Source organism: Pempheris klunzingeri, chromosome 20 (assembly GCF_042242105.1).
Source record: "Pempheris klunzingeri isolate RE-2024b chromosome 20, fPemKlu1.hap1, whole genome shotgun sequence".
NCBI lineage: Eukaryota > Metazoa > Chordata > Actinopteri > Acropomatiformes > Pempheridae > Pempheris > Pempheris klunzingeri.
Window position 1 is genome coordinate 14444003 of NC_092031.1, and position 24129 is coordinate 14468131.

The 24129-nt window shown below is 40.2% G+C and overlaps 3 protein-coding genes across 3 annotated transcripts in view; 2 read left to right on the plus strand and 1 right to left on the minus strand.

The window, feature by feature from the left end:
* The first annotated feature begins 398 nt into the window (after positions 1-398).
* Positions 399-4223, plus strand: tmem130 (transmembrane protein 130). The gene is made up of 8 exons (XM_070851636.1): positions 399-479; positions 560-642; positions 719-890; positions 989-1134; positions 1338-1422; positions 1535-1737; positions 3581-3687; positions 4020-4223. The coding sequence occupies exons 1-8, from the start codon at positions 472-474 to the stop codon at positions 4158-4160; spliced, it is 945 nt and encodes a 314-aa protein (XP_070707737.1). The 5' UTR covers positions 399-471; the 3' UTR covers positions 4161-4223.
* A 4177-nt stretch (positions 4224-8400) lies between these two features.
* On the minus strand, positions 8401-13799 carry nptx2b (neuronal pentraxin IIb). Its single transcript, XM_070851637.1, has 5 exons — positions 13087-13799; positions 12319-12538; positions 11631-11875; positions 11295-11474; positions 8401-9619 (listed from the first exon to the last, which is right to left on the minus strand). The coding sequence occupies exons 1-5, from the start codon at positions 13525-13527 to the stop codon at positions 9389-9391; spliced, it is 1317 nt and encodes a 438-aa protein (XP_070707738.1). The 5' UTR covers positions 13528-13799; the 3' UTR covers positions 8401-9388.
* Positions 13800-18762: 4963 nt separating this feature from the next.
* The window catches only part of trrap (transformation/transcription domain-associated protein), an 80248-nt gene continuing 74881 nt past the window's right edge, over positions 18763-24129 (plus strand). The window contains exons 1-11 of the mRNA XM_070851539.1: positions 18763-18797; positions 19347-19529; positions 20289-20338; positions 20564-20674; positions 20962-21066; positions 21302-21385; positions 21882-21938; positions 22074-22199; positions 22828-22905; positions 23323-23411; positions 23975-24071. Coding sequence (XP_070707640.1) covers positions 19430-19529; positions 20289-20338; positions 20564-20674; positions 20962-21066; positions 21302-21385; positions 21882-21938; positions 22074-22199; positions 22828-22905; positions 23323-23411; positions 23975-24071 — 897 coding nt within the window. The 5' untranslated portion in view covers positions 18763-18797; positions 19347-19429. The remainder of the gene's footprint in view (positions 18798-19346; positions 19530-20288; positions 20339-20563; positions 20675-20961; positions 21067-21301; positions 21386-21881; positions 21939-22073; positions 22200-22827; positions 22906-23322; positions 23412-23974; positions 24072-24129) is intronic.

Below are 24129 nucleotides of genomic sequence, written 5' to 3' on the forward strand. Positions count from 1 at the left end.
GCAGCCTGTTGGTGATGCTTTTGTCAGTAACCTTGTTAGTATTTCAGTGTGGTCACTTCAACATGATTCAGGAACAGCACCAACAGCCTGTCACTTTGAAGGACCTGTTTTTTTTTTGGTAATTCCTGAGTTGTCAGCACCACCATGTGGACATTATATGTAGAGAGTCTTGTCAAATCAAATTTAGGACTTAAGTGTCATTCCTGTCCAGAGGAAAATGCAGATAAAACTTGCCACGTCTTGGAAAGATGTCCCACATCTCTGACCGGGTCCTCCTACTCAGATGCTAATGGTCATTCCAGAGCCACATGACTGAAACACATGGGGGCAATTTCAAGCCATGACAGGTCTCATCTGCATGCTCAGATCTCACAGGCAGTCACAAGGATCACCACCACATCACCTCCCCATGTCCAATCACTCTGCTCTCAGGATTATTTCTACTTGAGGTCCTCCAGCAGACCAGCAGATATGAACAGGTAAATCTAACATCTATCACATGTAAGATACTTGATATGTTTTTGTATCCCTTTTTGAACAGTGGGATGTATGCTTACAGAAAAAATGCTGTGTGGATGTTGATGCTCTTCCTCCTGGGGGTCCTGGATGCGGCAGAGACCTCAGACCCTTTGACAGATTTAGGTAGGTCATCCAGCATTTCTCATTCACACTTTTCTTACGGACATTGTGGCTTCATAACTACTATTCTTTTGAACAGAAAATATTGCTGGCAAGCTGGTGTTCTACCAGATGGAGGGGAATGCCACCTATGTGAGGGACACAGGAGAATTGGCCTCAGATGTTCCCACTGAGACCATGTTTGAACTCTTCGACCCCCAAAAGAACTTCAGCGAAGCCAAGTTCACCTATACGTGGGACTTAGGGAACGGGTATGAGGACTTTCTCATATTTGAAATACAAATGAAGGTTTGGGTTGCTTTTCTTTATCTTTCTTACATCTTTTTTTTTTTTTAAATCTCTGATGCAGAGAGGTGATCCAAGGGACTGAGCCAGTGGTCCGATATCATTACCCAGAATCTGGGAACTACACGCTGAAGCTGAAAGTAGGAGTGGATGTGACTAAATACACACCTCTGCTCACTGACGTCTACTCCATGGAAGTCCAAGTGCTCGGTTTGTAGTTTTACATTAATACATACGTGACCAGTTGTAACTAGATACAATGAAATACTTCAGTGTTTTTATGGATAGTGTACCAAAGTTTCAGCAACTTAATTTCCTTGAAACAGAAGAAAATAATGAGGGAAGTGGATTTATAGAGACGTACATGCCGAACTAATTCTAGAAAGTGACTAATAACTGAAATTAATTTGTAGATGCCATTAAAAGCATCGAGCTGAAGGGGCCTTCAGATTATGCAGTGTCCCAGAACACCAGTTTGGCTTTTCATGTCGATGGAAGGTAAGCTGCAATTTGTGTTTTTATTTTCTTTTTCTATTGCCATAAAAAAAAAAAGATGCTTGACCTGTGCTGGAAAAAACATGTATATGTGTGTGTGTTTGTGTGTGTTTAGTCCTCCCATGTGGGTCTGTTGGCGTTTCCTGACCAACTGCGTGCCCGACAAAACGGGGGGCTGCACGCTGACCATGCTGTATGAAAACACCCTGCGACTGAACCACACCTTTACCTCTCCCGGCATCCACTGCTTGGACATCAGCATCCGCAATGACATCAGCAAGCTAGAGACCTCCTTCAGCCTCTACGTCAAGAACAGCAGTGAGCAGCCACACACACACACACACACACACACACACAAATACCTACAGGCTAATTGACTACTTTCCATAACAAAAAGATGGATGGAATTAGGGAGGGAGACAGAAACTGAGGAGGGCCAGAAAAGAACCAGGCAGAGAAAGAGTTAAAAGGCAGAGGACTGCTTGCTGAGTTGCATGCTTCATGCTATATTACACATGCGAAAACCTTGAAACTCCAGTTTTGCTGATTATCATAACTGAACATGGTTTCTGTGAGGGTTTAGGAAATTCTTTGCTCGATCATGGTTATTAAATGAAGTCCAAGCCTTTATGTTTTTTAAGATTCCTCTTATTCACCCACTGTAGGCGAGAGTGGGGAGTCACTGGCAAAACCAAACTCCCTCCACAGAAATAACACAACAAAGTTCAGGATTCAGGGATTCAGAGAGGATGCATGGCAACAAATATGGAGCCAAACCTTACAGACTTTCAGTTACTTAAAAGCCCATTGTGACCCCCCACCCCCCCTGCATCAGGTTGTTTTGCAGTTATTTATAGTATAGTTGACAGTATAGTCATCCATACTGTATGTGTGCTGTGTGACCATAACAAAGCCTCGACCACTCTCATGTGACGTCATGCTGGGGAGGACCGTGACACATTTAAGAGGTTTTAAGGTTCTGAGACTTCCCACTGGTCAAGAGGTCTTCAACTCCTCAGAGACTGTCAGACTGTGATACAGTCTGATTTAAGTTTGATGGCTCCAAAGTTTCATGGCTGTCACAGGAAGTTGCCAAAGTGACTCACTGAAAGTGACAGTTGCTGATTAATCAAAATATTAAAAGAGGGATTAAGGGATAAAAATGGAAAAGTAAATAGGAAACCAGCTGGTATATTAGTAAGATGAAAATGTTTTATTTCCTTCTTGTTATCATCCAGTGGACTGGGAATAATTATGACATTATTATGACAAATATGACAAATTATTACATTAAATCCATTAACAACTTTATGGCCATTTGCAAGGCTCTCTTAACTCTTCATATGTTTTAGTGCAAATAATCTGCCTTAAAATCAGTGAAACTCTATAATGAATCACGGTTGACTGATTCAGTGCATGCATACAATTAATTGCTTATTTCATTTTCTAGTTTTACGCTAAAAACATCAAAAAGGTTCTTGAAACTAAGAGAGGCTCTCCCATGTCATGAGGTTCATCAGATAAAGCCTACCATGTGCCATTTAGCTGCGTTAGTTCCAGAGACGGAGAGGGAACAGAGAAAATGGAGGAACCTTAACGCATGACTCCTGTGTTCAATTGATTCGCGAGTAACAGTAAACAGAAAAACAACCTTTAGTGTCAGAGTCTTTGACTTCTGTCCACAAAACGTCCAATCATGGATGCCCGAATGGCAGGTGAAACATGCTGATAATCTGCCCTCTGTGGTGGCCCATGTGGTGCCGTTGAGGGCATTTTAATAGAGTACTATGATTGATTACTAACAAATCCATACAGCAAATTGAAAGGATGGCTAATACCCTCATCGGCTTTCACTTCCCATCCGTGAACTGCATTTGTACAAGTTGTTGCCTCAACAGAGCTCCTACTGTGTGTCTTATAGGATCAGGTCAAAGCTCTTTATTTATGCCACTCATATACTTTAACATGGTTATTCAATTCAGTTCAGATGTTTCCCTCTAAACATGATTGCTGCCTTAACTCAAAACATTCAGGCCACTAAACAGCTGCTGAGATATACAGTTTCAAATGGCAGTTAAGAAACAAATGGGATCAAAACAAGACAGCGACTCGGATTCTAAAAGGACCACAAGTTAACATGTTTTTTCTCTTTTTATCGCAGACAACGCCCACATGTTCTTCATGCTGACATGTGCTGCCGTTCTTGTAGCAACCTTCTCCTTCATCGCAGTCATCGCCTGCCGCCCTCGTCACCACAACAGATCACAGGTACAGAGCTAAACGTGTTGCAGCACCTTAGAGTCACAGTTTACATGACTTTTTTTGGTTTGGCAAAACGTTTATGAAAAGCATCCAAATCCTCATAAAAAGCATCAGTTATTCCACTTCAATGCATTTTATAACCACAAGGAGGCTCTGTATGCCCAGAAATATATTACAGCTGAGCACTAGATTGTGTGTGGCACAGGAACTCCCAGAAATCCAAATATAAATTGTCATTGAACTGACTATTCATTCCTCGTAGTTTGTTTTAATCTAAAAGCAACTTTGAAACAAATATATTTTTTACATCTTGTTTGGACATTTGGATTTTTTTGCAGATGGCTGCCTCCAGTAACGCTGTATTCCTGAAGAACCAAGACTCTGAAAGTCAAAGCAAGATTGTTTTTAACTTCTCCAACGCAGAGAGAGGAGAGAAAGAGCCCCTCATCTGCCAGTATGGGACTCAATACTCCTCTTAACCATCTGTGTTCCAGCAAACTGTGTCGAGATTTACATGTAGTTTGTTATTTCACAGAGGGAAAAAAAAATGAAATGATAACAGTTCTCATCTTGCATATCACAGTGACTATCACTGTAATAGAAATATAAAGCTAAATTGGTGCACGATGAATTGCCAGATATGGCATTTTTGATACATCAAGTAGCATAAGTAACACCTGTATGTGTCTAAACTGTGTTAATGAATGGCTTAGTCACTAAAGTTCGGTAAGCTAGTGGGTCAGATGCCTTCTGTGTTTTCCGCCTACTGAGTAATGGTGATCAATTAATGAGTCACAGAGCTTCGGCTGACATTCACATGAACTCATAATAAATTAATAGCACAAGTGAAGGTCATGTTTAAACAATGAGTGTTTAATTTAAGCATGCTGTGAATGCCTCAGACCATTCAGTTATGTTCTTTTTTTATATTGATGTATAAATCTGCTTTGCCTTACTTTCCAGAAAAAAATAAAAACATATGTTTTCCGTTTTAGAACCTTTATTTCTTGCAGAGTAAGAAAGTGACTGACTTTAGGTTATTTTATGAGACTTTAAAATCTCATGTCTCAACAAGACTTCATTGTTATAACAGTGTTTTTACAGATCTCTGTAAAAAATCAATCAGACATCTGCAGCTTGTTCAGTCCGCTGCTGCTGGTGTCCTCATTAAAACCATCAAAACTGAAAACATAGTCTATTTCTCAAAGCCTCACATTGTCTCTCTATGCATTAAAGACATGGTTTCAGAATACTGTTAGTGAGATACTAAGTGCTGAATAGTTTGAGGCCCAAATACATGTTTTATATGCTGCTATGATAGGAGTTTCTTTTTTTTTTCTTTTTAAATCTACTGTATCTTATTTATTCTTAACACCAAATTGTCTTATTTTCTGTTTTATTTGTTTTGCATTTATGTGTTTTATGTGTTTATTCTTAGCTACTGCCAATTAAAGTCCACACAGACAAAGCAAAATGTTTTTCCAGTGATTTAATACTTTTTCGTTTTCCATGATTTCTTTGGAGCTGTTTCAGTTTATTTGGATTGTATGTGCATTGCATTGTGGGAGACTTAGACTTAGACTTAGACTTAGACTTCTTTATTTGATCCCCCATAGGGGGAAATTTTCTTGTTACAGCAGCAACAATATAAACAGGGAGAGTGAAAAGGAGAAGAGTGTGCATTAACAGCACATGCAAAAATTGTCAGTATTTAATGTGCACATCTTGCTTTGAGGATACTTTATTTATTCAGTTTTTCAGTGTGAATACAATATATACTAAAAACATAGAATCAGCATGCATGGCCCTGTGAGGCTACACTTAAGCACAGCAGTGCTTTGAGATGAAAGCTAATGTCAGCATGCCAGTATGGTCACAATGACAAGTACTGTCCTACATAAACTTGTAAATAAAGTTAAAGTTAAGTGAAAATTGTTACCTGCTAGTGGCAATAAAGTAAAAGTAAAGGGATTACCAAAGTCATTAGGCTTCATCCTCTGGGGACCTCAAACCAGAAATACTGACAATCCATCCATCATTAGTGGAAATGTTTCATTCTGGACTGATATTGCCACTCTTCTACCAAAACTTTGTCAAAATGATGAAAACTGAGCCTCATTGAAGCAAAAAAAAATAGAGAAGCACATTACATAGATAGATTAATAGATGTTGCACACTAAAGACACACCCAAATCCTTGAGAGTTTTCCTACTGCGCTGACGTCAGTTAGATTATTTTTATACCGTTTAGTACCTTGATGGTGGTAAATGACCGCTTGTCCTCTGTTAGAGATGTCATAGGATTATTAATTGTGAGTCCTCTGATGAATGCCAGCAGTCAGAGACACTGTGTGGAGCTGCAGGTGCTAAATGAATGCCTCATATTCCTCACAGGATCGACCTTGAGCTAAAACACTGCTGTGGTTAAAGTCTGCAACCATCCACAGTTTTTAAAGGAAATTCTTCTTTTTTATATATATATATGTCTCGTGTGTGAAAATTAGGGTTGGGGGGGAAATGAAGTTAAAAATATATACGCTACATTTCCCATCACTGGTGCATATTTGTTCAGGTTAAATTCAGACATGCTGTAGAAACGCTGACATGCTCAATTGAGACAATCCTAAATTAAGATTTGTAAAGTCTTTGATGTGTCAGGCTGTTTCTCCAGGTTGCTGTTTGGCTAAAAGCATGTTCTTTGGTGCAAAAGCAGGACAATCTTGAATAAGTCTCTATGTGAATGGTGTTACCAGCTCCCCTCTACACTCTCCACATTCACAACAGCTTGTGGGCATTCCTGCTTCTGTAATAAACACTGACCAGGTGGTGATTTATCAGGCTTGTCATCACTATGGCTGGAATAACATTGAAAACGATACTATGAGAGCTGCTGGAGGGAACCAAAACAGTAAAGTTGCGAGCCACAAAATCAGAGCAATGATGTGGAGCTGAGAAGACCTGCAGAGTTGGAGGATAATTCCCTGAGAGTTTGTTACTATGAGCGACCTCCTTTCACATTACACCCAGTCTTTTGATCCATGAAAATATTGATTAGTGCAGCTTTAAGTAACAGTGAAAAACACTGTGAATCCTGCCTATTTCCATCTGTGATGAAACCCCTCTCCACACAGTTATTTCTATGTAAGAACTTGTTTTTGTCAAGGTGAGTGTTTGTTTGTTTCTCATATCATTTCAGATTATCAACTAACAAACCCCAAACCAACGTGTCCAGCTTGTAAAATTAGACATAAAACACTGGCTTAATAAAGTATGAACACATTCAAACTGGTCTTTTGACCTGTTCCTTTTTCCATTTCCATAATCATCATTGATTGAATTATGCTCTGAATAGCTAAATGTTTTCAGCCCAGATGAAAGAAAGCTGTAACACACAGAGCATCCTGTGTCATCAGAAAATGACGTGTCGTGAAGACAGGAACAAAGATGTGCCTCACACTATAACATGAACATTCAAGCCCAAGATGAGGCCACATGAAAAACAGCCTGTGTGAATTATACAAAGCAAACAGACAATGTTTTTTTCATTTAATATGCCAGGCCAGCGTCACCTTTTCTTTTCTTTTCTTTTATCATCTCAATTACAAAACTGATGCATTTTGCATCAGAAACAGTCCATAAAACACTCGAATTTTATCATTTTATCGAATTGATTGTTCAGCTTCCTCAGTTTCAGCAGCTCGTCTTGCTCTTTAAGAGCTGGTAAAATTTGACCTTCAATAAATATGTAGTTTTAGCCCCACTCAAGAGGTTTTCAGATCAGTATGTGGTCAGAAGGAGCTGCTTTGTCTGAGGGAGTGTGTCTGTGACGCCACCCCTGACCTTTTGGCCTCTCTCATCTGTTAAGCGTTGCTAATGCCACCCAGGACACCTGTTGTTGATCTGACTCAAGCCGCCTGCCTGAGTCCAAAGTTCCTGTTCAGCCTGTGTAATTAACCGCTCATGTCAGCCGAGTGTCACCTCAGCAGCCTGACAGATCGGTGAAGGTGATTTTAAACTGGTGTAGATCTGCCACATGCTTAAACACAGACTACCACTGATTCACTGAAAGATCTCAGATGACCCTGATTTAATTCACAGGACTCAAATGAAATACCTGTCAAATAAAAGACAGACATTTATATATTCAATGTGCAGCCGTTATTTTCTTTATTTTTCATTTATTGGCAAAGTAAATATTTTCAACACTTAGAAAACCTTTATGGCACTGAAGTTTTCATAAGAAGGCCACAAGACAAGATGGATGCCTTATATATATGTGCTAAAAACAAAGGTGAACTTTTTTTTAAATGCAATTTTCTTTCTAGACAGTGACACACGTACAAATGATTAATGTACAAGTACATTCAAAATACATTTTGAGAGTTTTGACAAGTCTAATTTGTTATATTTTCTGCTGAAAGCTTGGTTAGACAATCCACTGCAGCAATATTACAAATCAGGAATACAAATATTTCACAACATTGATGCTATGAATATATTTTCAACATGATTCAACCACTTAAACAGGTTTTGTTCATATGGAAAAGGCAAGGGGAAAAAGCACTGTGACAGACTTACTAGTATCACTGGTATCACTGGTACTTGCAATATCATGTGCAATACACGCATGTATATATATATTTTTTTTCTCATATTTTTATATTTGTATTTATTTTATATTTATATTTATTATATACCATGTTTTTGCACTATATCTGTTACTGACAAGTTTTTTCAGCAACTTTTATGTCTCCTCTGTTGCTGTAACAAGTGCATTTCTCTTATCTTATCTTATCTTATCTTATCAGTTATGCATGCCAAGAACAAAGCTTCCCAACACAGTGAAGTTTTCACTAACTCACGCGTCAGCCGGAAATCTAAATCAATGTCAGGGAAATAAGGTTGTTGCACACATGCTACCAGCCATTATCAGATAAAGTGCCAAACAGTACTTTTCCAGTTATAACCACCGTAAAAATGACTGAACATGTCAGGATCAGAGTCTCAATTGATGTTGGCTCCAAGCCCATTCCCTAGTTAAGGAATAGACATAACATTAGCCAGACCTTTAATCTTTCCTGCCACTCACTCCCACACAGCACGCAACACCCATCACACGCCAACGCCACACTGTCGGCTAGTCTGGACATGAGTGTATTTGTAGTAGCAGCAGCACCTGAGTGCGTCTGCGCCGGACAAGAGTAGATTTTCATTGCTTCAGAGCTTTTGAGTGTGGAGGGAGGGGTGTGGGGGAGACTGTGTGGGGATGATGAGGATGTATATTATGTCTTAGCGCCTACACCTGAGGCGACCTTTTAGCGCGGTGGATGAACTGAAGTACCTTAATCATGGTAAGGAAAGAAATGTTGGTACGTAGCTCTCTGATTGCCACTAGAAATGAAACAGCCCCCAGTCACTGATGATCTTCAGCCTCCACATAACATTTCTGAACTTTGGTGCATTTTCACGTTCATTACTATAAATCTGATTGTCAGAATGTTACAACTGTCACATATTCAACTTTAAGAGATCCCACCTGGGACGCAAATCTCAAAATCTCTATGTGCAAAGCAGATAAAACAAAATTGTTGCACGGCAATGTATAACGTAAAGTCATAAACTGCCTCAGAGTAAGAGCAGACGATGAAAAATATGCTGAATAGATGGAAACAGAGACTGATCTAAAGGGAGGTGGACGGATGAGCATTTTAAGCATTGGGCAGTCGCTCCTGGCACAGCTCCAAGGGCCGCTTGAATGCTCCCCTCCCAAACACTTCAACATTGCTTGCTAGCCAGGAAATCACATTTCCGGGAATATATGAACTGCAGTTAGCCATAGACAGGACCTCCGCCGGCTTCAGAATGCGGTCCCAAATGTTCACCTGACTCAGCTCGCCCACGAAAGCCTGTCCCGCATCAAAGCGCCCACCCACCACGTCCTGTGAGGTCCATAAAGAGCAGGATGTGAGTTTAAACAGCATCAACAACAACAATATAATAATGAAAGGTGATTATCTTTCTGTGGTAGTAGAGGCTGTCTGTGGGACTACGGATAAACTAAATATTGGGTTTATGAGTTTACTGCGTGTTTTGTTTTGTTCAATGCTTCAAATGTTGAAGCACCTAAAATGGCGTTACATTTGTGGGAATGTCTGTTAACATCAGAGATGCCACTGATTGGATTTTGATCAAGCTCTGGAGATGAAAGTTGTTTTATCATTTTCAAAACTACATTAAAAAGACTATAGAGGGCACTGACATGCTTGTTTAATTGTCCGTATGTCACGCACATTGATCTGTCTGAGTGGTGATCATATTCCACACAGTATGAGCTGAATACCGCAGTACACACTATTAATGCATAATATCAAGGTTACATTATACAGTGTGTAATATGGCAGCTGGAGGTTGTACTTGGGCTAAATGCAAACATCAGCATGCTAACAAGTACACAAAAACATGCTCATCATGTTAGCTTAGCGTGTTAGCTTAGAAACATTTGGTAATTAGCCCTTTAACGCCAAGTGTATCATATTTGATACATGAGTTTTTGAGACCTCTACATCATCAGTGTGATATTTTTTGGTTTTTTGTATCTTATCTGTGTTTTATATGTTTTGGTTTGTTTAAGATGACCAAACTGTGAGCAATAAATTGCACAAAAAAGCAGGATGTAGCAAAAACAATACAAATTAAGACTTTTTAAACTTAATTTTTTTTTTTGTAATTTGTCAGAAGGTTCAATAAACTTAAACAATAAACCAGTTTCAAAGAAATTTGAATTTTCTGGCAAGTTTTTCATGGTTCAGGCATTAAAGGGTTAGAACTGAACAAACAGAGTACAGGTACTTGGTCATACTTTGACCTGATGATGGACAATAACAGTAAGCAGCCATTCACCCTGTGGGGAGACATGAATGTCTGTACAAAATTTGCTGGCAATCAATCTAGTAGGTGTGAAGACCTTTCACTGAATACTTGATAAACTTGACCAGCTGTTGGCACCAGAATAAGAGTCAGGACATTGCCAAAGTCTTTCAGATTCACCATCTGGGGACCATGAATGTCAGTACAGAGTTTAATGGCAATCCATCCAATGGTTGTTGAGATGTCTCAGTCTGAATCAAAGTTGTGGACTAACAGATTGACGCCGCTATTCCTAAAGCCATGTCCCATGGCTAAAACACATCTTATTATGTAACTGTCACCCCCACCACCACCACCTCAATACATTAAAATGACTTTGCTATTTGAAAACGTCAAATAAGAACAGCCTTAACAAACTTAACTGACTGATCTGATTCCTCCATTCTGACACAGGTAATCGTGCACAGATTGGTCCAGAAGGAGGTTTACTGTTGTATTGTTTTGCCACAATTGCTTTTTTCAGGTATGGCTGATTTTCTCATTTCCATGTGCACTTTGCCAAGGTGCTCCGTAAACAACACTGTTCATTAGTAGAACTATTTGACATTGCTCTTTGAGGGCTTGTAATAATGAGAACATGCCTCCCTGAACAGTTGTTGGCACATTGTTAGTGCTCTTCAAATCAATACGATGTCACCTGATATGGAAGAGATGTCTGATCACTCATTTCCTTAATTTCTTCCTTACCTGCTCCTGCCCCAGGATTATGACTCCCCCGGGTTTGATGGGGTGCCAGGCCGCCAAGTTGTCACCACTTCCCAGCTTCACTCCATTTTGGTAAGCCTCCCACTGGCCGTCCCGTGTGGTCCAGGAAATGCAGATGTGGTGCCACCTTCCATCGCGTACCTCCAGAGGCAACTGAGCAACCTGTGGTCAAAATACAATGTACTTGTAGTTATGATTGGCATATATAAAAACACATGTTAAGTACAGGTGCTGAATGAATAATGTGCATGTTGTGTTTTTTTTTTAATCATAAAACCATAAAAGTTTAGTAGATTTTGGAAACCGGAGACTCCTTGCCTTGTCATTGATTAGCAGCTCTATTGGGTTATTTCCCCATTCGATCAGCACAATCTCATTCGCTTGCCCTGGGACACCGTAAGAGAAAGGTGTCCCTATGCCAGGACTGGCGCTGGACTTGATCCACATACAGAGAGTGAAGGCATACATCTCTGGCAGGGTCTTGGTGATGCGGCCGTACAGGTAGTTGGTCCGCTGGGGGAGGGACAGCTTAAACTGCTCAGGAGACTTGAAGTCTCCTCCTCCTGTAATGAAACGGACAGAAAGAGATAGAGAAGAACGGGGCAGAGCGAGAGGGGTGAGAGGTATACCAGGAGGTTATGTCTTTTCTTAAACTTATTAGTTGTTAGGTAATGAAAGTGAGGAACAGCTAAAACATCACCTCCCTCAGTACAGCCTCAGCAAAGGTGACTTTAGTGTAAAAACTGTTATGTTTGTCAATCTTGTTTCACCGGCTGATTCATCAGACCTCTTTTATTCCCCTGAGTGCCTTCTTGTGCTTCACCTTCATTAGTTTTCCATCTATGCAGCAACATGTACTATTTCCTCTCCACTCATGTGCTGGCTCTTCACCTAGACTCATACATTTCTCCAATTCAAGGTGAGTTACCCAATCCCCTCGAAACAACATTTCATCTGACCTTTATCCGTAGAGTGAGGATTGTGGATTGCACACTATTTTCCTTACCTTTCTCGAGCTCACTGATCCTCTCCACCAGTGCGTTCAGCGTGCTCTCTGTCTTCAGCCTGTAGGCGGCTGTGGCATTGGACAGCATGCTCTTCTCCTCCTCCAGGTTGCTGACTTTCTTCAGGAGCTGCTTCTCCAGCTCCCCGAGCCGACGCTGCAGTAGGTTGTGGAGCTCGCTGGGGAAGGAGGTGCCGGACGCGTTGGCCCTCAGCTGCTGTTGCTAGGGAAGGATGGACAGGATAACATGAGCAGGATGTGTGAAGAGACAGTCAGGGAGAATGAGCCACCTGAGAGCTGAAAGTGATGCTTCACATCACTGCTCTATAAGTTGTTGTTCTTCTGTATGACTGACTGATGGGCCTCAACAAAAATAACCATAAACAAACCCCTGCATTGCATTTCGTGTAACAGTAATGCACGAGTAACACAATCTGTGCCTAGAAATAAACATATTTACTGACACTTTGCAATTCATTTTAGACTGGGGGAAGACATTAGTCGTGCTTTTTAAAGTAGTTAGCAGACAAGCATAATTAGTGGCATAATAAACAAGTCAGGTAATCGGTTCTGCGTGATGGGAAGTTTCAGGCCAATTAGACAATTAATCTTTGATAAATACTCTGTTGATTCTCAGAGGCGCTGGTCTACTTCTGAGCAGTGAATCGACAATGTGCCCTAATCCCATAAATCCGTACCGAGAATCAAACCGTGCTGTTACGCACGGCTTTGGCGCATGGGGTATGCCTTGCGCAATTGGTGCTGACTTACCTCCAAGTTCTCCAGCCGGTCCTTGAGCCCCTGCATGGTTTTTCCAAGACTGTCGATGGTGTCATTTGGATCTCTGGGAACATCCCCCATTGTATTTTGCTTTTCTTTGCCCCATGTTCCCCCTTTGTCGTACTTCCTATCGTCCGAGGCTGAGGCGCAGAGGGACAGCTTGGTGGTTAGCTCGTTGATGGTGCCTAGCTGCTTGGAAATATTTTCTTTCTGCAGTAAAATTGTCTCTCGTAGCTGCATGACAGTATTTCTGAGCTCCTCTTCCTGGCTCCCGGGGTTTAGCTCGGGCAGCAGGGTCACGGGGCAACTGGCATCGCCGCTGAGGGGTACTGCCCGGCAGATATACCGCTTCCCATCGTCCGGCTGGCCGCTCGCTGGATGGCCGCAGTAAAGCGCACAAACACACAGCAATCCGTACAAGAGTGAAAGCATCTTACCGTTAAGGAAAGTCAAGGGGAAAATGAAAAGCCTCTAATGAAATCCAGTCTGAAGTTCAGTGCGTAAAAGTGTACCCCAAATAGGTCGACCCAAAAACCATCACGTATAACTACCTTTACAAAGCAGCGCCATACCGAATCAAGAAAATTCTGAGCAGAAAATCCGATCAGGGGTGAGTCGGTCACTGTAAGCCCAGGTAACGTGGCTGGTGTTAAGGGGACTATTCCTGGCACAGACGGAGGCGCATAGTGTGGCGCTGATCGGCCAGCTTCTCCCAGGAAAGAGGATTACCAAAAAAAGGTGTCTGCAGAAGCTCCTGGATTGGTTGTAGTAGGTTGACGTCACCGACCAGCTGGGGCAACATTTGTTTATCTATTTATTAATAAAGTTAATTAAGCATTGAAGACTGTGATGGGGTGAATTCTCTGACAACAGTTAAGGGAAGGAAAGGTGAGATCATTTTTGCTGCCTCTCAGTATCATTTCATGTCTCCATATTTATTCTCATTTCTGTTTATCATAATGCTCTTTTCTGGTCCCCCCAATTCAGTTATTCCTCCCTTCTCATTTCTGCCCTGTTACTTCTGGTCAGAGAGACTGTGGTAGGGTTGAAAATTCCTCTTTAAATCAACATTTTTGCAGCAACATTTTTTTTAAGGGTAATAAGATGAAGTCCACATTATCTGAACGTGTCTACTTCCAACTTTCAAACCAAAGTATTTCAAATTGAAAGAGGACTTTGGAGGAATCATTTTAGGGTGTGTGTGACTCATTTATCAAAAAAAAAAGCACTTCCTCACAGCGATGCTTTCAAGTTCTTTTTCAGATTATAGATGACAAAGAAAATGAAATAATTCATATGTAATTAGGAAAGGCATCGTGTAAATCAACTAAAAGCTCCACTGGCGGTAATAGGAGATGTGATAGAGAGCAAGGAAACAACAGGCCAGATTGCTTAGTAAATACTTAGTAAAGAAAGAAACTAATCCATGTAAGCAGACTGAAAATGTCAACCTCCTTGGTAATATCCTAACAGTCTGCTTTTTTATAGCAAACATCTGAAGAAGTGTCATTATCTTGCCTGTCTCTGCGGGTTGTCTTATGTTAGTAAATTAACTGCTGTAATGTCATCATATTCGCAGCTAAAACATGAGATATGTCTGATTGAAAAGTCATTTTTGCATATTAAAAGTCATTTTATCTTGAATAATTACTCTTATGTGTTTTCAGAGAGATGCCAGACTCCACCAGTGACACACCTCATGGTCCCACACCACAACGCATAAAAAAATCATCATGTCATTAATATACTATCTATTCTTCTATGAGTAAATTATTATTTTTTTTTTAAAAAAGAAAGAAAAAGAAAAAGAAAAGAAAAAGCCACAGAAGCCTCTCGGTCATTTAAGGACAGAATTGCATGTTTTCCTAGCTGTCAGAAACGTGATAAGTCATTCTAAATGCAGGTGAGTCTCTTCAATAAACCAATGCATGAAGAAACAGGATGTGGTGGTAAACAATTAGCAAGAGCTGCCTGCCTGGCTGTGAAAGGTCAATAAAGCCTGGTGTGCACACTGGAAGACATACCACTGTGCTTTGAACATGGTGTCCAACCATGCTCCAAATCATGCAGTCAATCAGGGATTTTGTTATGACACTCGGGTAAGAAAGCAGATGCAGTTTGGTCTCATTCGCCGAGTACACATTGTTCAGTGTGGGGCTTCAAAACAAGAAGGAGCTCAGCTGGGGGAATTCTCATTTGGCTTTAAATAAATGGCCAAATAAAGGCATCAATAAAAACACTGGTATTCCAGTGTTTATAGGCGATTTCAGATTAATGTCAATGCTCCACATTAGCAGACTGCCAAGATAAAATATTTCCACAATCTGACCATTTAGGCCAGTTTGTACCATTTTAAATGACTAAAGGAGCGGTGGCTACACATAAATAAGTAAAGATAAATAAGCCACTACTTATACAGCAACACTGGTAAATAGTGCTGATGCATCAGTGCGCAAGAAAGATTTTGCTGGTGGAGCTACTGTGCATAAGGTAGTTTAGTGCACTGGTTCCTCGGCTAGGGGTCAGGCCCCATCCAAAGGGTCATGAAATAAATCTGTGGGGTCCTGATTATTGGAGCAGGGAAGAGGAAAAGAAAAAAGTTTGTTAAAAAATTGTTTTTATTAATTAATTTCACCTCTTTGGGGCTTGAAATCAGAATTTTAGAGTAAATGTCTCTTTGGTTGAGCTCCTAACAATTCATACAATGCTACACACTTGTGCATCGATAATATATGAAAATAGTAGTAGGAACAGAAAATAATGAATAAACGATACAAAAATGGCAGTGAGTGACTATCAACACCCTCAGTTTGCCGTACACAGGGTCCGGTAGCTCTGCAAACTAATTACCATCACTGATGACAGACTCTGCCTCCCTCGGTTAAACACAGAACATTTTACTCTGCCATCTCACCTGCTTTCTCTTTAGCAGGTGACAATGACAAAGGGTACCTGCCTGTCTGACATAAACCCGGAAACTCAACTGAAAATACAAGTTTGATTAGAGGTTTAACAGCCATTATGATATTAAGATTTCCAATAACAATCTTATTCAGGAAGCCAAGGACTGACTGTCCTTAACTGTTTATCAGCCTGGTTCACAGAGAACTCGTCCTCTCATATCGCAGGCATCGGGAGTGTGTCAGGATACAAAGAGAGAATGTGAAAGGAGCTTTATAGATGCATGAATAGATTTTGCTGGCTATTGTTGATGATCCAGACTCGGTCTCAAGGAAAGTGCACTTCTTTCTATATGAGGATTAATGCAGGGGTGATCCGGCTTCATGATGAGGGCATCAGCAGCTGCAGCAGAGCACAGAGAAAAGACAAATCTAATGGACAGATGAGTGGTTTCGGAAAGCGGGAGAACCAGTGTGTCACCCACTCTCTCCTCTCAGGATAAAGCCCCTGTCATGACAAAAAACCCACTAATGAAATGAACAGGACAGTGCAATAAGCCTGAGACAAACATCTTTTAGCAGATCATCATTACTTAGGGAACAGAGAACCAGAAAGAGAATGAGAATGTCACATTATAAGTCAAATTACCTCTTATAGTATATACGGCATTCAGCGAGAGGAATATCTCATTCTGCAGTATTTTGCCAGGGGGTGCACTCTGTGGAGGGAGGAGGCCGTGAAGGAGAGAATTATGAATTAAAACCCATTAGCAAAGCAAGACAGAGGCTTGATAGATCAGGCAAGACAATTAATGATCATCATTTAACCAGACTTTATTATTTCAAAAGCTATTAAAACAAGCACCATGAAAAAAAAGAATCATATACGTACACTTTCATTTATGAACCACAGACGTGTGCATGACAGCAACTTAATGTGGTGGCAATGAAACTTAAGTGCAATCTTTAAGATGATCATAAAATTTTGATTTTAAATATGACTGATTTTTCCATAAGACTGGCCGACTCAACGCAAGAAATAAATAAATAAACCAATCAATTCAATAGCCATTGAAAAATCTACATTTGTTTGGCACCGATCCTCTCAAATGTTTTCTAACATCAATAAAAAGGTGCACATAGAAAATAAAAACTGTAAAGTAAAGTCTAATATGATTAATATTTGACCACTTTTTCTAATTATCTCATGAACTTATAGATTCTTGAGCCAATTATTTGCACAAAAATATTGAAAGAGCACAACTTTCCCCTTACTTCCTACTCCAGGCCCCTGGCTCACCTGTCTTAATGTTGCATGCTTACCCTGTATACTGTTCCAGTCATACGAATGCCTGGCTTACTAAAAAAAAACATCCGCTGTAAAGATCAAAATCAATTTCCAATTTCCTGTTTTTATTCCTCTAAAAAAAAAAAAACACCACCAGGCATCAGATAAGTGATGAGAACTTCATTACCTGTTCTGGTTGAAGGGCTCCTGCAGCCAATGTTGGGCTCATTTCAGGAAATGAGCGCAGTTCCTGTTTCATGCCGTTGTCATTACGTTTGTTTTATTTTGAGCACTGACAATTTCAGAATATGGAGAGGTTATAGAGCCAATGTCTCCTTCAGTGGGCTGCCATCTTGTGGTAAAAACAAACCACGTTAACTAATGCAACTACATGAAGAAATTAACGAACACAATGAATAAATTCATTTAACTCTGTTCCGGTGTCATTCTGTATCATGGCCCATTCCTCATAATTCTCTATACATGAGTCGATATCCATTATCATTCCATTATTAAGAGCTTTCAGGTTGCCATGGTGTGAAATAATGCTGTCGCTGGTGTTATTCTCCTCCAGCATATCACTTGCTTTGCATTTTAAGCTCTTTGATTCATTAGGAAGACCCCTCCACTAAACCAAGTGACCTCTGACCTTCTGCAAAAGAACAACAAGTTAATTTAACAACTTAAAAAACATTTTGTTTTTAAGCCAGGAGTTTTGTAGAAATATCTCATTAATGACTTACCAACATTTATAACTGCAGATGTATTGGCTTATTTTAAAGTGCAAAACTTTTTAGTTTAATACAACTGCAGAATTAATGACTTTTTTTTCCACAACCTCAAACACTCAACCTCAAAAGTAGAACCAATTACTAAATGTTTGACATTACTTTGGACTTACATCCATAAACTAAACTAAAATTATAACAATGCAACTTCAAGCCACACAGAATACTTCCACCGTGATTTTGGCAAATCAGAGTGGCCCAAGTAAACCTCTTGCCTCAACTGCTGCGAGATTATAGGCGAATAGAGACAATCTGTTATATATAATATATGCATAGCTAACACAGTAATGCAATGTGTGTTGAAATGCTTTACATGCTGCATTGCGCTTCGAAAACACTCACTTCAGCTCTCCCACAGGGTGCTGTCTGTGGATGTTACCGCCAGCGCAGTTACCCGCAGGTTTACCGTCTCTGCCAACAACCCCGGAGCCAGAAGACCATCGAAAACGATGGTCTTACATCCACTGGTTTTCTCTGTGTATCGTTCCGCTGGTACTAGAATACAACGTTTTGACAAATAAAACCGATGTTCACACAGCTGGACGTCGATTTTGGCGCTTTTCTTCATACATATATGTTAATTAAACACGATTACACTGTGTTTGTACGATCTCGGGGACAATGTGATACATAATACGCGGAGGGATATCACACAAATTTGCTCAGAGCAGTAGCGCGAGCGCGGAGGATACGGAGCGACAGTTTCCTACCTGTCTGTGGTGGTCGGTAAGTGCAAATGCTTCGCTTTTTCTTATCAATCTTGGTTAAATATGAGGTACTGCCACTGCCTCCTGCGTGTAAGTACTTTTGGACGGGTTCTCGTCTCGGAAAATATGTACTTTCCCTCCAGCTTGTGCTTTAACTGAGTTTAACGTTAAGGGCTGCACGGACGCTTTCTTTCTTTGGGGAAGCTAGCATGTTAGCTAACGTTTGCTAAAGTGCTGTTCAAAATCTATTTTGTGGGTTTATTGAGCGGATGAATACAGGTGTATGGCGTCTTAATAAAAGCATTGCTGCAGTTTTGAACCCGAAAACCCAGTTTTTTAATTCACAAATACTCTTCTGAGTGTACAAAAATTGTGCTAGCTGATGCTTGTGATGTCATCACTGTGCGCCTGTTAAAAGGCATGTTTGTGTCTGTAGCCGGTTTGGTTTTTTTTGTCAAACTCTGAGATTTCACCAGTTTGTTTTTGCCAAAATGTTAAGCAAATTTAACTTAATCTTCTTCATTTCTTTTAACGAGCGCGGATCTCTTATTTCCTGTCGTTTCCGCAGTGTTCATGAAATCACACTGAGCTCTGTGCAGACTGCAGTCTGCCCCCTTTCCCACTGCAGCCCAGTCTGTCCCAGCTGCCACCATGGCTTTTGTGCCCGCGCCCAGTCCCACTGTGGTCGACCAGACTACACTAATGAAGAAGTACCTACAGTTTGTGGCAGCTCTCACAGATGCCAACACACGTAAGTTCATAGACCTCAAAGTACATTGCTAGATTAGAGATGTTAGACGTCTGAAAACACCTGAGGCCCCTCAAAATGATACATTATCAGAAAACTAATGTATTTAATCACATTTCTAATACCAAGCAGAGGTTTAATAGATTACTTGTTATTATATATGTATATAAGTCAGCAAATGATTTAAAGCTGCACTTCTTAAGAGAATGAGCAGGTGATCAGATGCACTATGGATTAGTTTAAATGCAACTAATCCAATTTGGATGTCAGTTACTTTGAATCAGCTGTTTACATATGTTGCAGTTATTAAGAGTTGTAAGAAGATGTTTGTACAAAAAGGGTTCATGTAAGAATTAATGTAATTATTCCCATGAAAATAGGGTCCTGTAGTTTTTCTCGTTTGGATTTGATTCATTCAATGGACACATTTCTCATACATATTAATTAATTGCATTGAACTTTTTTTCTGCTTAGTGTCCGCTAAGTAAATTATGGTTTCGATGTGCATAGCATGGGCAATGTGATGAGAGCGATATGCTTTAGTCCAGTCAAAGGTACGCATGTATGGAAGAGTGCATGTCTGTGTGAGTGTGTTGCAGTGTGAGTGTGTTTCTTGCTGTACCATTTGATCAACCTGGACGCTGAAAGTAAAACTGATAAGATCTGAGAGTCCCTGCTAAGCACATGGAAATGGCCATCAAATGTGGAACTGTATCATTAGCAAGATTGATTAATGGCGACATTCTGTCCTTCAATTTCCAGCTGATGAAACTAAGTTGAAGATGATGCAGGAGGTCAGCGAGAACTTTGAGGTAAGTTTGATGAATGCTCTCAGTGTGTAATGGAGTGGAGTAATTTGCTTTGTCTCTGCTGATGGATTTTGATGGAAGTTTTATGGATTCCACAAAAGTGTTCTTCTGTAAGGATTTTTTTTTTGAGTTGTTGGAAAAACACTGTATGTCAGTATGTCAAAACTTGACTGCAGTTCATACCGAGTTACTACATGATTAAAAATGTCTTGGATTTGTCTTTTTCAGAATGTGACATCTTCGCCTCAGTACTCCACTTTCTTAGAACACATCATCCCTCGCTTCCTCACATTTCTTCAGGATGGAGAAGTACAATTCCTTCAAGAAAAACCTACACAGGTATGTAGCTAAAAGGTTTAGGCTTTTCCCTACACTCAACAATTTTATATCTATTCATCAGTGTCCAACAATTGTGCTGACAGAAATCCATGTAGCAGAAATACTGATTTGGTTACTGACACTAGTCTTAATAATGAGTCCAAATGACATGTCAGATTAAGTAGCATGAACATTTGCAAACATGATCCAACATTCACTGAAATGACTGAGCAGCATAGACCAAATCAAATGGCACAAGTGTGCGCAAAGCTGGATTCTTCGCTTAAAAACATTATGCATTCTTTCAGCAACTGAGGAAGCTGGTGCTGGAAATCATCCACCGCATCCCAACAAATGAACACCTTCGCCCACATACCAAGAACATCCTCTCTGTGATGTTCCGCTTCCTGGAGGTATGAGTCCTTTCTATTACAACAAAATATTTGGCATTTTGTTATTTTGCATCCCTCAGTCACGTTAAAACTATATTGTTTTTAGAGTACAGCCAGTAGTTGATTTTGCATTATTTTCTGTTTGGAATTTAAAAATCACTGTGGTTAGTGGCCAAAATTCCCGTATACCACACACACAGGAGCTATGTTTTCATCTCCATTTCACATTCAGGTTTTCCCTTGTTTTTCTTCACAGATTGAAAGTGAGGAAAATGTGCTGATATGCCTTCGCATCATTATTGAGCTGCACAAACAGTTCCGGCCTCCAATCTCTCAGGAGGTGAGAATCTCTCAGGAGGTGAGAATCAACCCCACAGTTAGTCAGCTAAGACCTTCTTACAGTGAGGACAACCCTATTAATCACGTTCTGAAATTCTTTCACAGCTTAATTTTTTTTTTTTCCCCAAGCAATAATATGCTTGGGAAAAAAAGCTGACTAACTGTGGGGTTGATGACTGTGCCGATGACAAAAACACGTTTGTTGATATTCCTGTAATGCCAGAGATGCGATTATCAAACAGTCATAACAAAAGACTAATACCTCATTATTTGTTTGTTTTTTGTCTGAGACCTGAAAGACAAACAATAGGGGCAGCGCTACATATGTAATACTTCTGAAGATGGAATTTTTCTCTTCGGATTAAGCAGGCCAAATAGAACTAAGACATGAAAGAATAATTGGTTTCCTCTCATGCTTTATGAAAAAGAAAGGGAACATTTTGAATATTTTCTTGAAGTCTTGGATTAACATGTTTTCCATAATCCTCTCATCTCAGATTCATCACTTTCTGGACTTTGTGAAGCAGATTTACAAAGACCTTCCAAAAGTTGTGGTAAGTACAATTCCACAGCAGTGAAGAAGTGTTTGTTTCTGATTAGATTTTTAGTGGAAGCACTGAGTAAACTTGCTGTTGTCCTCTCCTCTCTCTCTCTCTCTGTGTGTGTGTGTGTGTGTGTGTTCCCAACAGACTAGGTACTTTGAGAACCCGCAGGTGATAGCAGAGAACACAGTTCCCTCCCCAGAAATGGTTGGGATGATCACATCGGTGTTGGTTAAGACTGCACCTGAGAGGGAAGACAGCGAAACACGAACAGTAAGCTAACCAACAATTTGTAGGAGTTCATATCTTCACGTTCACCTCCGTGCTTTTGCAGTACTGTGTGTAACCACTGGATGGCAGTAGTGCACCATGTTGGCAAACTAACAGGACAGACCACAAAACTGCCCTCTGAGTTCCCCTGAAATAGAAAATACATAAAAAGTACATTATGCTTTCTTCCAGCAAAAAAAAAAAAAAAAATCAAATTACATTTTACAACATGTCCACTTTTGTCCAATAAGCATGGCGCTGCACTGAGTTTGTCTCGTTTAGGAATGTGGTCCTTCACTGCCAGCCAGTTTCTTGAAGATTATTTTCTTCAACATGAGTTTTGGTCTCCATTTTACTGAAAACCTAATCTGAGAGAAGAAAAAGAAAGTGTGACTCTTTTTAATGGAAAATTTACATTAATTAATGAGAATTTAACCCTCGTGGTCACAAGTCTACCTCTCCAAACTTGACTTTGTTTGCCTTTTGTCTACAGAGGCAATGGTCTGTTGGTCTGAATCACTTTATTTGATGTGTTTTCAGCTGCAAATGGGTGTCGCGGGTGTCCAGCGTTTACCTCATTCACTTATTTCAGTCATTCTCATTATATTTCCCACTTTGTTTCTGCCTCTAGCACACCATCATCCCACGGGGGTCCTTGTCTCTCAAGGTGCTGGCGGAGCTGCCTATCATAGTGGTTCTGATGTACCAGGTTAGTGGCTGAACTTCTGTAAATATACCCATTACACAATGACCTCTGGTATCATGGTTTGATAACAGTACAAAAGGAGTAAGCGAGACGAGGTGAAGCAAAATGTGCTATCTGATTCTTGCACACGAAAGAAAAACATGAAAATAACTGTGCATTACAAGGTTTAAGGTAATATGTGCTTCTAGGCGTGGAAATGAAATTGCAATTCATTTCAAATAATTTGACACCTCCTTACTGAATTGACTCATCTGTAGTTTTAGATAATTGGGAATCATGGATGTTTTAGCACATTTTCCCCTAAAGATGCCGATAACGACTGAGTTTTGGAATGAATCACTTCAGCTGACTGTAACAATGCATGTGTATTAAAATGAGGTTACTTTTTTATCATCTGATGTGTTTGTTCTGTCCCCGCAGCTATATAAGCTGAACATTCACAATGTGGTGTCAGAGTTTGTACCTCTCATCATGAACACCATCATGCTCCAGGTGTCTCCACAGGCCAGGTAAGACACATCTCAGTTTCTCTGTGTGCATCTTCGATAGGAATTTGAGCTTGCCTTTAACACATTACATTTTCACTTTACAGCCTTTGAAATGCGTTTGGGCACGTTTAAAAAGGATTGATTTTTTTTTTTTTTTTTTCTTCCTCCCTTGCGCTAAGTTTGCTGATGATATGTTGTTGATGATATTGCCCAGCACTTTGGCTGCCAAAGCTGGAGTTAAAATCCATTTTGGGACTTTAAAATTGTAGAAATTGGCTTAGCAGGAGGTGAAACCTCTCAGGGTAGGAAGAGGGTTGTGTTGAGCATTCTGAAGAAGAAGGAAATGGAGCAGAGTTAATTTAGAAGAAATACCTCGGTACTCTCTGGCAGGTATAGAGAGTTTCTTCCTGACGCGCAGTAACAGCTGTGACACGAGCAAACAAGTCATCCATGTAGAATGGAGGGCCATATGTAGACTCACAGTTTCAACCCATGTAACTGCCACCTACTGCGAGTATACATCATTAATGTGTGCGATGGGACTAAATGACTTTTGTATGTATATCGTGCTCTTTCCTTTGCAGGCAACACAAACTTTATAACAAGGAGTTGTACGCAGACTTCATCGCTGCACAGATCAAGACGCTGTCATTTCTAGCCTACATCATCAGAATCTACCAGGTACACCTGTTTGATGGCTGTGTGTTACACCCATTTCCACTGTCAATGAGTCATCCTG

Bases quoted from the DNA above. Each gene is read 5' to 3' on its own strand.
- tmem130 (XM_070851636.1), top strand. The intron at 643-718 runs GTAGGTCATCCA...TCTTTTGAACAG, and splicing joins AGACCCTTTGACAGATTTAG to AAAATATTGCTGGCAAGCTG. The intron at 891-988 runs GTATGAGGACTT...TCTCTGATGCAG, and splicing joins ACGTGGGACTTAGGGAACGG to AGAGGTGATCCAAGGGACTG.
- nptx2b (XM_070851637.1), bottom strand. From the start codon at position 13,527: ATGCTTTCACTCTTGTACGGATTGCTGTGTGTTTGTGCGCTTTACTGC. The intron at 11,475-11,630 runs GCAAGGAGTCTC...TTTTGACCACAG, and splicing joins AGCTGCTAATCAATGACAAG to GTTGCTCAGTTGCCTCTGGA. The intron at 9,620-11,294 runs GTAAGGAAGAAA...TGGACCTCACAG, and splicing joins TAATCCTGGGGCAGGAGCAG to GACGTGGTGGGTGGGCGCTT.